The sequence below is a fragment of the Gavialis gangeticus genome, unplaced genomic scaffold (genome assembly GCF_001723915.1).
Source record: "Gavialis gangeticus isolate Ggan-Ray unplaced genomic scaffold, GavGan_comp1, whole genome shotgun sequence".
Lineage (NCBI taxonomy): Eukaryota > Metazoa > Chordata > Crocodylia > Gavialidae > Gavialis > Gavialis gangeticus.
The window spans coordinates 124,526,813-124,540,494 of record NW_017729032.1 but is presented as its reverse complement, the minus strand read 5'-3'; the positions used below and the strand labels follow the sequence as shown (position 1 = coordinate 124,540,494).

The 13,682-nt window shown below is 41.1% G+C and overlaps 1 protein-coding gene across 6 annotated transcripts in view; it reads right to left on the bottom strand.

Annotated features, from left to right (window-relative positions):
* Positions 1–35: 35 nt before the first annotated feature.
* FARP1 (FERM, ARH/RhoGEF and pleckstrin domain protein 1) overlaps positions 36–13,682 on the bottom strand; it is a 405,781-nt gene continuing 392,134 nt past the window's right edge. For all 6 annotated transcript variants that reach the window (XM_019523933.1, XM_019523936.1, XM_019523934.1 and 3 more), the window contains exons 20-27: positions 11,267–11,335; positions 7,498–7,587; positions 6,407–6,489; positions 5,968–6,080; positions 5,409–5,572; positions 2,168–2,275; positions 1,150–1,301; positions 36–385 (exon numbers count right to left, since the gene is read on the bottom strand). In XM_019523933.1, coding sequence (XP_019379478.1) covers positions 304–385; positions 1,150–1,301; positions 2,168–2,275; positions 5,409–5,572; positions 5,968–6,080; positions 6,407–6,489; positions 7,498–7,587; positions 11,267–11,335 — 861 coding nt within the window. In that variant the 3' untranslated portion in view covers positions 36–303. The remainder of the gene's footprint in view (positions 386–1,149; positions 1,302–2,167; positions 2,276–5,408; positions 5,573–5,967; positions 6,081–6,406; positions 6,490–7,497; positions 7,588–11,266; positions 11,336–13,682) is intronic.

Sequence of the window (13,682 nt, the reverse complement as noted above, 5' to 3'; positions counted from 1 at the left end):
CTTTTGAGGCAAGAAAATGTCTTTTGGCACTCTAATAAGGACAATATTTTAATACTGGCACAAGCTAGAAACAGCACACAGAATGACAAAATACAGGACAGGAAACTAACTGCTGCCACTGGGCTGATGGAGAAACTTAAGTTTAAACAGTTGCTGAGGGGATCATGAAGGTTGCTGTAAAATCATTTTTTGCTCTTAAACAAATGTAAGTTTTTACTAAAGGTTAAGGGAGAGAATAAATTCAGATGTCCTCTAGAAAAGCAGCAGCTCGTGGGAACAATCAGTGTGGTGAGTGTTTAGCTGTCAATACACATGAGACTCTTTATGACTTAAAACACGAGTGCGTGAGGCAGAGCTGGTGGCACTTCGGATCACCTCCATCCACCTGTTTAGGGAAGACAAAGGCAAAATAAAATAAATAGCCAAGGAAGGCTTCCTTAAAAATGCACTCTGAATGCATGCCATTAAGCTACAGTACATTATACATTTTTATTTTTATGGTACACAGAAAGGTCTTGCCAATTAACACTAGTGACTCCTGGCTTTATTTCTCATTCCCTTCTGAAACAGATGAGGTTGGTTTTGTAAGAATCGGTAAGCTTCTCTGACCTCAGAAGTTCAACAGAAATAACAAAGGGCTTTCATTGTTAATGAACTAATTACGTATAAAGAACCAAAAAAACCTAGATTACTACCTAGTTTATACAAATTAATTTGAGGGATTAATTAGCAAGTAGGTGTTTTCACCTTTTTTTCTTTCATTTACAACCATTTAGTGAAATGCACAGATTATGTAATGTACACAGTAAGGAGGCAGGACATTGTAAGAAAAGAAACCAACATGATGGGTAAGATACCCCCAACTAATAACTATGTTTTGGGGGTAAATAATTGCTTTTACTTACAATGTGTATGGTAGTTTCAGATATTTAACTTATTTCTGCCTCCAGTAGGTATATCATGTTACTTTTGCAGCATTGTGCTGAATATGATGATGTGTCCTTTTCTTAATCATCCTGAATGGAGTTTACTGCATTAATACACCAATTTAGTTGACTCTGTTTTGATCGCTATCATCATGGCAAAGTCCTGGCACAAAGCCACCCTTTTTCCTTTAGTAGAAATCCACCCTGCAGAAAAACTACATACCTTTCAAATGTGTATTCACTTTCAGCCCTGAAGTAGTACACATGGGATTTGAAGTGTAGCTTAAAGACATAATCTTTGTGAATGTTCTCCGATTCAGAAGGCATGGTAAGTGAATACCCCAATAAGGGAAGGCAGGCTAAAGGATGATTGTCCTAAAACGGTTAAAAATGCTGTGAGATGAAGCCACAAATTTTGTAAACGTGCATTTAAATATTTTACCCACATCTCCAAGCCTGCAGGGAAAAAATGTTTTTTTTTTTTTCATCTGCAGGTAATAATGCACAGCTCTGCCTGTAAGCACCAAACAACTCATCCTTACTGTTACTAGTAGAGATCAAGATTTTCATAGTAAAAGGAACCTGAAGCTTTTGTGGTTTTGTTAGTGATCACTGTTACTCATGTTTTATACTTCATATCCACAAAGCATGTTATAAAGAGAAAAGAAAACTTCAGCTCCTTTAGTGAGATTACTTTGGGATTCTTGTTTATGTGGCATTTTTCTCCCTTAGCAAGTTGTAAGTTGGCTTTAGTAAAATATCTTGGGCTCCTGTAATGAAGATTTTAATATATACAGTATTTTACAATTATGTTCCATGGTGCACAGTTGTTCTCTTCCTTAACCTCTGTTCTTCCCCCTTCAAGTTACTTGGCACTCATTGCCAAATGCAGATCTAGATATATACATATAAAATAAACATCTTAAGCTTTTTGGGGTTTGGAATTTTTTTAGGGCACATACACTTAGAAATGTACAAACCAGTCAGGAGAATGATATGACTAATGGTTCAACAGGAACACCATTTGGCCTTAAGTCATCAAATGAGTGTGAAGTAAACTATACTGCATATATTAATACTGGGAAATACTGGCCAACTTCATAGGTGGCATTACCAATCTTGCCTATGATGTCCCTTTAGAATATCTGGTTTTCCTTTCTGATGACACTAAGAACAAAGAAGCCCCTGGCCTCTTCTCATATGCAGTATGTAGCTATAAAAACCTGTGTACTTTTCTTTACCTGATGCGATTTGTAGAAGAACATACAGAAGTTGGTGAATACCACCCAGAGCTTCTGCCACCCGTTGCTGTTCTTGAATTTTCTCAAAAGGTTTCCAGAGAGCTGATTCTGAAATTGAGAGTGTGATCAAAATGATGCAGCAGAATGTGCATAAGCTAACTGAGCAAGCTAATGAAGTAGCCAAGCCCCATGAAAAAAGAATGCTTACGTTCCAGTTTAAATTAGTTTAATGTAGAAAGAACAAAAGAATAGGAAACTTTTAGAATCAATGTCCTTCTCATTCTTTAAGTGAGGCTTGCCTATACTTTTATTTCTAAGAAAAAACGATCTGCTGTTACCTTGTTTTATGCAGAAACCTTTTCTGGGGGGTAGGGAGGTGGGAGAGCATAATGTATTTTTATCACTTCCAATTATTTTTAAGCCAGTATACCAGTATGCTCTTAAATTAGCCAATTAGTGGACTTTTTCTTCATTGATGCATTAAGCCTAGAGTATAAAGTAGTAATTATCTCTTTAACCTTTCCTTAAATCTTCACCTTTTTTTTATTTCCCCTTATTGGAATGAAACTATTCACTGACAGATATTCACTGAGAAATATCATACTTAAGCTGAAAACCTTATTTCACCTCCCTAGCTTTTTTATCTGCACTGCACAGATCTTAAACTAAAAAAAAAGCTTGGCTTTTGTCAGCTTCTTAGGAGCCTGATTTTTTTGAGGAGAGTTTTTGATGGACTCTGCCCTAAGCAATGGTGATTAATGTATTTTTGTCCTTTGGAAGGCAGGAGAAAGTCACTTGCTGAGGGTCATTTTACCATTCAACGTTGTGCAAAGAACTGCATTGTCCTCAATGCTGAAAACAACTGCTGAATCTGCAGCAATGAACACTTAATTCTACATGCAGAAAATGCAGTGAAGTAATAAGTCAAATATCAAGAATATTTTACCTTAATATAGTTTATTTCAACAGTCAGTGTTGGGCTTAAAATTCAGTTTTAAATAATCCTAGTCTCTCTTTGTAGTTTGGATTGCTGTGTGCTTGGTCTAGATTACACACATGTATTCCTTGATTTTTAGGGGGTTTTTGTTACCTCATTACTCTGGAGAATATCATAAAAGGACAGGCTTTGCATTCGGTACCAGCAGACATATGAAATGGGAACAGGCCTCTGATCACTGATCAGTCCAGCAGGTAAGGAAGTACAGTCACTGACAGTGAGAGGATCTTCTACCAAAGGAACGACAGAGAGGGAGGAGAGACAAAGAAAATAAACAGTAATGCTGAAGTGAGCGCCACACACAGAACGATGTGATGTAACTTGCCAAGGATGGAACAGCTGTGGAACTGACGATGTACATATACACTGTGGTACGTGCCTCTAGGTTGTTCAGCTTCCATCACTTTACTTGGACTCATGGGAAGGACAGAGTAATCTAGAGTAATGTTGGTCCTCAAATGCTAATTTTCTTTACTTTCATGCTAGAAGAAGGTTAGTACAGTAACTTTTTATTAAACTAGTTTTGAGAAATGGCCATATTTCTACACTAAAGGGGGATGCCTATACTTTGGTCGCAGAAGTAATTGCAGTGCTGTGCAGAGACATCCAAGTTAGCTTTTCATTAACCAAGAAGCAGTGTAAGTTACTACAGGGGTGGGCCAGCCTGCAGCACAGATGCCACAAGTGGCATGGGTAGCCTCTGTGCATGGCGCATAGCAAATTGGGGATGGGGCAGCCAGCACAGTGGCAGAGAGAAGAAAGTAAAGCATCAGGTCAGGCAGAAAGCTGAATGAAAGCTGAGCAGCACGTGGGAGAAAGGGATCGGAGTGATACTTGGGAAGGGTATGGGACTTTTATGTGGTATGCCTGACAAAAATGTTGGCCCCCACTGAGTACTTGCTGAGTGCTATGTTGCTGAAGTGAGATTGCTATAGGTATATGAACTAGCTCATTTAATGGTATCTTGAGTGTCTCTACTTGACATGTCACTCAGTTCTGCAACCACAGTGTAGATATGCCCCTGTAGATACGGGCAAAAGTAGCAAATAGCTGGAAGCTACCATAAGTGTAACATGCTAAAGGGTTTTCCCTACCCTCTGTTAGGTGGTCAACACTGTGGCATATCATTAATATACAGTTATGGAAAACCCAAGAAAAGCAAGGTCACATGGATGAGATCAAAACCAAGCTTGTGAGTTGTACTCTAGGGGCATTTTCTAATTCAAGGACCTGACTCTCAAATTCTGACTGTGAAGACTCAAACACCCCTTCTCTATAGAGGTATTGTGATCGCTGCTTATGGATACCTCCCATTCTTGTAAATTGAGATCTAGCTTAAGACAGCATTAAGATATAGAAAGTCCCTGCCCCTAATAAACATGATAACTAAAGTGACCTAGAGGCATTTTCCAGTGAAATATGTAGCCTAGGGGTGCCTTAGGGAAGTTAAACCAATTTAGAGTCTAATTAGATATTGCCTAACCCTTTTCTTATAGCACTATGTTAATTTCTGAGGAAGTCAGAGCTCCTTACAATCTCTTTTGAAATATGCTTTCCATTCTCAAGGAAGAACATCTAAACAGGAGCTAGATACAGAATTTCTCACACTTCTTTAAAAACTCACTGAAAACTGGAAACAGGCTTATTTATATTTCAGCCATTTTAAAAAATGAGTAAGTTCTATATATCTAACATTGGGATTTTTTCTATCAAAATATTCATAGAATTGCTACTTTTATTTGAAATTGGTTTAGCTGCAATGCAGAAAATACAAGTGAAGAGTAAGGCAAATGAAATTAAACAGTGAACACACAATTTCCAGAAGAAAAAAGGCTGAAGTAAAGAAAGTGAATCAGTAGTACAGAAAGTCAAGACTCAGGCTGCAGTTGCCAGAGACAATAACCTTTAAGCCCTACTGTTGGCTCAATGCCTTAATGTAAGGCAGTGTTTAGAAGGGGGATTTTTTTGTTTTTATCTGGAAGTGCATTTAGACTTTCAAAATATCAATTTTGTGAATATAAGTTGCCGTTGTTTTTTAAAAATTTGTTAATGAACAGTGCAGGCATAGGGGTGTTTTCACTGTCATCTTTTAAGGGTCGAGGTCTCAGTGTACTTTGAGTTTTGTCTGAAACCCTCAGAAAGAGAGGCATTGCATTTAATGCCATGTAGCTACCTAGCTGTAGGGCAAAAAGGAAATTGTCAATGAAGAAACCTCTGCAGCTCAAATTGTTCTGAGGCAGATACCTCCACAGCAATACTAAAGTCGATCATTGAAACACTGGTATTTCTGTGCCAGCAGACGTGCACCGTAGTGTTGCCACGGTGTGGTGACTGACGTTCCAGAGAGGTGCGGGATGCACTGAGATCGTCCTCTGATTCCTGGTCTACAGTTGTTTCATCAGGAGACTCTATGAAATGCAGGGAAAAAGCATCTGTCTTGCTCTATACAACATACATGATTGGCAAAGTTAAGCAAGGTTCAGCTCTGCTAAAAGGCGTATGAAATCTGTGTAGCATTTGCAAAGGAACACTTTTACACAATTCAAGTGTTAGAGCGTCCAACAGTCACTGAAGTATTTTAGTTTGGTTGTAAATCTGGGGGTGTGTTGCTCTGAGTTGCAACTTCCTGAAGAAAGATGGGCAGTGCTACAACTAGTCTGGAACATGTTTTACAGTAACTTGAAAACATGGAAACATGTTTTTTAATAGGAAACAGAAACGTGATTTCAAGAAACATTCCCATGCCAATTAATTGCTTAATTTACTTTCACTAAGTAACTCCTCCACTTCACCCTGTACTTACTATTGTCTGGTGGGCTACTAGCCAGTAGTTCAGGTGCTGGGCCATTGCTTTTTTCTGCCAGATCTATTGCCATCTGTATGTCCTCAGTCCACTTGTCCATTTCAGCCTGTGTGCTAAGGACAGAGATCAAAGTTTTGTTTAGTTTAACTGAGGCTAGAAGCAACTTCAGAACTTAATCACAATTTCAGTATGGCTTCTAAGCTATTGTCTCATGTCTAAATAAGTCTAACTGCTATTTGATTTGGCTAAAAAAAAAAAAATCACAATCTGCACATACTATTCTAATTCACTTAGAGGGGGGTTATTCATGTTTTTAACCAGTCTGTTGTACACAATCATTCTGCACAGAGGTGCATTCTGCTGAGAGCTAATCAAAAGAAAATTCTGTCCAAATTGTGACTCTGTAGGTGACTTTTAATACATGGTTCCATGGCATTACCTTGCAGCAACAATGATGGATTGACGCTGACCTCGTAATGTCAGACAATGAGGAACTCCCCATTCTTCTTCACTCTCTTCTATCTAAGAGGCAAAAGTCCATATATTAGCAGATTGTATTAGGCATGCATTGAAGGAAGTATGTATGTACTGGATCTGATTATATGGATATGACTAGAAACTATAGCACAGGTTCATCAGCATGGAGGAAGGAATAACCCCGCAGACCTGTTCATAAGTTGAGTAGAGAGAGAAAGGGAAAAGGTGGGCTGAGAGGCATGGAAAAGGCTACTGGAGATTATTCTTCCAGCTATAATCAGCATTAGAGCAAATACAGTCTTTTTTGTTTAAAGTACAGTTTTTCTTCTTTCAGTTAGAACCCTGAAAACAGACGGTTGAATTTCTGAAGAATGTGTGTTGCATGAGTTCATCTGTGCTAGAGGAATACATTAGTGACTGGATTTCTGGAAATGGTAGACAAAACTTGGGATGTAATAGCAGCACTAAGGAAACTGTAGTATGGTGTGCTCATGTTCTGCTCCAATGTCAGTAAAATGTAGACTTTCAGGATTAATGCAATCCCAAGGAGTGGCAGGAATTTAAAAACAAACCAAAAAGAAAAAAACACCCCCTCTCTATAGTAGGTTCTGAAAGTACATTTAGAAAGAACAGTGCAAAGAGGACTGAGGAAATTAATGGAGGCAATATGCTGTGAAGCTGGCAAAAAATTCCTTAACCACTATTTTATGGTGAGATGCTACTGATTAGGCATAAATGACTAGACTGTACTTTTCCTCATTGTGGGTATATAAGTGCTGAAATATGAAAAGGAGCCAAACGTGCCTACAGCCTTTAGGATCCACTGAGACTGGAATTTGCCTCTGGTTGGTTGGTGAGAGCAGTTTTTATCATGGACATACCATACTAAGAAACTGATGATGCCTGCTAATGCAGCAGATCATAAAGCAACCTGTAGAAAGAGGTCAATCTCTACCAATGTGGGCCCCAAGTCAAAATATGATTCAAAATAAAAAGCTACATCTCCCATTAATTCCCTGAGCCACTAACTGCCCACAGTAGTAGTGTACTTACTGTCATGCCATATAATAGGAGCTGCCCGTGGACTTTAAATTGATTTGATGCTGTCAGGCCTCTGCTTGTGTACAACAAAACATCATTAAACTGAAAAGCAAGAATGAGCATATTGACTAACAAATAAGTATGGTTAAAAAGCAAACATAAGATGAGTCAAACAATATCAATGAGCAGTTAGGTCCCTTGGAAGAAGCCTCTAATATGAACAGATGACTAACATCTGAATCCAAATACCAGTTTCCAGACAATATTGCCAGGATCATGTTCCCACCGTGGCCTTTCATCACATCTGATCCTGAAGAACCTTCTTCAGGTTCTCTGCTTTCTCTTCTGGGGGCCTCCTCTTGGTCCCAGGGCTTGCTAGCTCCCAACTCCCCAAAGGCCCATGAACCATTGCACTGAATTGAGGAAGAATGTTTCTTGGCCTCACAGCATTGGGACAGTGTGCTTATTATCTTTACTCTGACAGAGCAGAGCAGAATGAACAATCGATCCCTCTCACTGAGGACAGTGGGCAGATCAGCCCAAAGAGCAGTTTTTCCATTCAAGCCTGCTGTGGCTCTTATTCTGGAGTCTGAGGAGCTGGCTGGAAGAAGTACTTCTCTAGAACAAGGGTGTTGGGGGGTGTTAAGCCCTACTATACTTAATCGTTGTAATGTCCTATTTGGGACATCAGCAATCAAAATGTGCGACAACATCTGTACTTTGTTGCATGCTAGAGTGCAACTAGGGGAAGCTCAGTTACCTATAAAGTCTGCTTTAAAGACTATATGCTCACCAAATTAACTAACCTAAACTATGTTTGAAAAAATGAAAACAAATTCTGTCATCACCAGCCAAAGGGACAAGCTAGAGCATAGGCCTTTGCATGTAGAAATATTTGTTATTCTTTACATTGATCAGCCACTAGAGGGAGACGTAACACACATGTTGCCAACAGGGTATGCAACTAATTGATAGTGATGAGTAGAATATTAAACTTGCTAATCCAGGCTCCAGAATGACAGTCTTGTGCAGTGGTTAAGGATAGGATAGGAAAAAAAAAAACCTAATATGGCCCATTCAGTCCAGAAGGCAGTGAGGCTGCCGGAGCTGTCATACTAGAAACTTATGGCAGACTTTTTTTTCTCTGCTACACTAAGTTTTACTTGCATGCCAAGATGCCCCAGGTAGCTGTGCTTGTCCCTACCTTGCATGTGCAGATGCAATGCACTGTGGATTAGAGGAAATCTATGATCTGTTGCTTAATCCCCCAAATTGTAGATAGCAAACCAGCTCGACTAGGGACTCTGATGCTGAAATGACACCAGTTGAATTGCAGTGCCTACGTTTTGTCCCCATAGACTAGTAGTATTTGTCCAGAACATGGAAGACCTACAAACCGTGGGGGCAGATTAGAACCCCCATTCTCCATTTCACAGGACCGCATCCACATCACCAGGCTGGACTGTGAGCACCTTTCTGGCACAGAAATACTAGTCCTTAAAGAGCCTTGGGAGCAGGGGCCAGAACCCAGGGTGTCTTTTCTTTCAGGGCAGGATAGGACCTTCCTTTCTGGACCCTCAGCTTGGGTTCCCTCACCTTTGCTATCCTTCTGTCCCTGTTATCTTCCTGCTTTGTTGCCCACTCAGTTTGACAAGAAATCTGATGTCCTGTTGGGGTGTATGTCCTGAGGCTGACGAGCCTAGTGCTTTTACCACTAGGCTGTTTATAGAGGAGTAAGACTGTTAAGCTATTGTCCCACCCCCATTTAACTGCTCACACCAAAAGTCTGAAGCTGTGTCCACTTTATGAAGTTGGGGGGGGGGATAAAATTCTGAGCAGATGCAGGAGTAAATGGGTAGCCACAAGCCTCCAGTGAAACCAAGGATTCGTCTCTGGAAGTGTCTGAGTGCCACCCCTTGAAATAAATGGAAAGGCTGTGTGGTTCTGCAGGGTGAAACAATGCATCTCTGGGCTGAAAGTGCTGGAGAAGTACACATTTACAAAAACAAAGGAGACTGCTGCTTTGGTTATGGTTTGGCCAGGCAGCTGTATGCTAAAGTAGGATGGGAAGAGAAATTAGCCCTAAACTGTATTCCCAACTCTGCCTAATGTACCTTTCTTCACCTTCTCATTGTGCAGACAAGTTAACAGCTGAGCTGCCCTTTAGTAGTGCATGAAGGTTGGATTGATAAAAAAGGCTGTGAAGCATAAGTGACTGTTAGGAAGGACACGGGGGGGGGGCGCGGATGGGGCACGTGGCCCCCCCCTTACAAGGCCGTCTCTGCCGCTGACACCACTGGCAGCATCTGCAGGTGCTCACCAGCCCTGTCCCTACTGCCAACGCCACCAGCGGCATCTGTGGGTGCCTCCCCCAGACTCGGGAGGCACCAGTTGCCCATGCTGTGAAGTGCAAGAAAATATAAGTAGCAGTCATTAGAGATGAGGTTTAAATTCATGGTACACAGGCTCCCTTTTTAGTGGCTTTTTTGTCCCACACTTCCATGCAATTAGTGACTGTTTTGGCCTAATCTGACCCAATCCAGAATTTGCCATATAACCCTCCACACTGAAGAGGTCTGCCATGCAAGGCCGGGCAACACTGTTTCCTTCATACAGCAGCAGGTCAAGAAAGCATTTGTCCCATTGGACTGGCTCATAGTTCTCATTCAAGTTGACGTGTGCTCTGTTGCACGCTTGACTGAAAAGGCAGTGAGCCCAGTGCATTTTCTTACGCATTTCAGCTTTACTACATTAACTGGACTGGGACAAATATTTCTTGAAGATCCAAATGCAGAGGACAGGGGAATCAGGTCTACTATTTAGGGGGGCCCAGATAGTCTAGTTTTGTAGAGCCAAAAAGAGGAAAAATAGTTGCCCTGAAAACACGAAGTGCTGGTGAGAGAGGGACTCAGTTAGTGCTGTAACCTCAAATTGTAAGGGCAGGTACACGCAGATGCCATTAACATGGAAGGGTGTCATCGGGATGAGACAGAACCAAAACTGGGAAATCACAGAATCGTAGGAAGTTAGGGTTGGAAAGGACCTCAGGAGGTCATCTAGTCCAACCGCTTGCTCAAAGCAGGACCATCCGCCAACTAGATCATCCTAGCCAAGGCTTTGTCTAGCTGGGTCTTAAAAACCTCCAGGGATGGAGATTTCACAACCACTCTGGGTGCTTGCTTCTGCCAGAAAAAGTTCTGGCAGCGAACAGCAGCTGCCACTAAGCTGCTACAGTTTGTGTCCATTCACTTAATTCTGATGGCTCTGTGGAGGTCCACTGCAGCAACTCTGCCAGTGCTTCACTACCCTCCTTGTGAGAGAGTTTTTCCTAATATGTAACCTAAACTTCCCTTGCTGCAACTTGAGACCATAATGCCTGCATGGACCTGGCTGTAGACCATGTATGTGCTAAAGCTGACAGAGGACCATGTATGTGCTAAAGCTTCCTTGAAGCTTTCCTGGCCTTGCAAAACGTTATTTTCTTCTTGTGGTGGGAGGAGTAGCTGCCATTCTACTTCTTGTTGCATGTGGCAAAGTCACAGGGAGGCCAGGATACATTGCAAGCATCATCAAAATGAATAAATGATTTCGTTTTTGTATGTGTTGTTTACAATGGAGGAAGAAGACGGGGTGGCTTTGGCTACAAGACTGATTTATCCTCAACAAGTAGCTCTAAGTCCTGTTATGAGATATATACTGTGTTCATTTAGAACAGATTATTTTAAAATGTGCAATTTATTCACAGTTCTAGTCTTCAATACCAACTGTTTTGGCTACTTACCAGGAAGAACATCCGCTGCTGTAAACCTTTTCCTGACAGCTTACTAAGACTGCCCAGTCTAATGAACTCCTGTAGAAACACACACAATAAAACAAGTACGTCATATATCCCTTTGCAAATATCTTGTTAAATGTCTTCAAGTATTTAGTCATGGTATTGACTCAGATCATGTTAGTTACCAATGCTTTGTCTACTACACATACTTGCTTCTGCCAGCAAAAGTTCTGGCAGACAGCAGCTGCCACCGAGCTCCTACAGTGTGTGCCCTTTCACTTGCTTCTGATGGAGGTCCACTGCAGCGTGTGCGCCAGAAGAGCATGAAGTGCACCCACAGAAAGTACCAGAGTTGAAGAGAGTGCTGCAACCAGCGTAAGGCACAGCAGGCTCCACACATGCCTTCTTCTGGCTGTGCAGTGGTGGCAAAAGGCATCTTTCACTTGGGAGAGATGGTGTAACCGCTGGCAAAAAGTTCCACCTGAGAAAGTTGCAGTCTAGACTAGTCCAAAGTTATTTTCATTCATTTTTCATCAAATACTTTCCTCAATGGCTTTTTTACAAGGCTCCTATTCAAAACTGCCCTTCTCTTCAAAAATATTTAAGGTACTCGGTTATCTGCAGCAGTTTTATTCAATACCAGGGAATACATCATCAAAAGAGGAATCTTTTGCACCTAATACCAATTCCTCCAGACACCTCATCAGTTTTGACTGTTAAGTGGCTGATTTAAAATGAACAGCCAGGTATGACACAGAGGTATAGTGATTCTTTGCTGTAGATGTAGAGTCAATAACCACAACAAAAGATGGGGCAAGATTTGATTGGCAATCTGAATTCATCAAGGTAAGCAGTACCACTCATTTTGTATGGCATAGTGCATTCATATAGCTCTAACTATTTTAAATTGTGCATGCTAGGAAAGAGAAAGCCCTCTTCAGTAGAATTAAAGCTACCATTGTGCCAGTGTTTTCCTGGGGCAATTATGTACTTCTTTTAACATTGTGGCTGATGAAAAAATGTCCTTTGATGCACACTTGCTCTAAATTTTGAAGCATTCTCTTTAGCCCTGTTCAGGGAAGTTAATATTGTGTACTGCATGGACTCTCGGGGTGCCTATACACATGCTCTGGGGTGTTGTTGGGGGGGGAGGGCATTTTAATTAGAGTGGCTCTCGGGAGCTGCTCAGGAAACACCGGTAGTATCTCGTGTATTCAGTGTCCTACATTTCAAAATGGCACTGGGGTGCTATAACAAGCTCATTCAACAAGCTTTAGTTAAAATGCCCCTGCTTCCATTTTGAAACATGGGACACTGAATATATGAGATGCTGCAGCACGTTGATTAATTGAGCCTGCTCCAACACATTCTAATCAGAATGTAATGGAGCACATGTAAAAGTGCCCTCAAAAGTCAATGCCCATGTCACTTGGGTACACTGCATGCAAAGTAGCAGAACAGTCTGCAACATGGCAATAAACTAGCTAATGGAAGATTGCTCTGCCTAAAGAAACCTAGTTGACACAGGCTTTCTGGCATTTGTACATCCCTCCTGATGTTCACGCATCAAGGGAGTATGGGCAAATGAAGGGAATATGACCAAAAGGTTTCTAAGCAGTCAGTAGCAAGTATGATTATTATTTAATATTTATAATGGACATAAAGGATACAACCAGGCTAAGGTCCATCACACTAAGTGTTGTGCAAACACTAAAAATATCTTCTGTTAAGACAGCTCAGACTCAGCCTGAGATCATGCTTTGCCATCACTAAATTAGAGTCTGTGATTCACAAATCAAGTGTCTGAGAAGTGTAGCACTGTATAGCCATTTCATAGATTACAGTGAACAGCCAGAGGCGTTTGTGCTGCCCTACAGTATTAGGTTTTTAGTGCTAAGACTGAGCCCTGATCAAGGAATTAAGCATTTGAATTAACAGATTAGATGAAAGCTTGGAAGAAAGCAACTACTTGACCAAATCCCAGAGGGTAGGGTAGAACAGGAAGCTGTCCGGTTTAGGATGCAAAGGATCTCTCTTCACTGCCTGCCTCATGGCTTTTTCTTATTCAGTTGCAAGACAGTTCTGTATATAGACAGATGAAAACAGCAAAGCGGAACTGACGACTGCTCCATTTCGGGCTGCACAAGGAGTGGAATGTGTCAGGGACTTCCACAGAAAAGTAGAGATGAGCAGCAGAGTGTGCAGGACATTTGGAAGAAGGCAACCTGCCTCCTGTGAGATGTCAGCCATGAAACTGACTTATTCAGTGATATGCATAAAAGCAAGTACATTTTTTCAATGGAGACAAAGGTGCAACTCTAATTTTGTGCATAGGTAATACTGAGAAATACATTAACAGAACTCACGAGCCACCTGCTACCTAGAGGTATGTAGGAAAAACATTTAAAGCCGTGTCTATGTC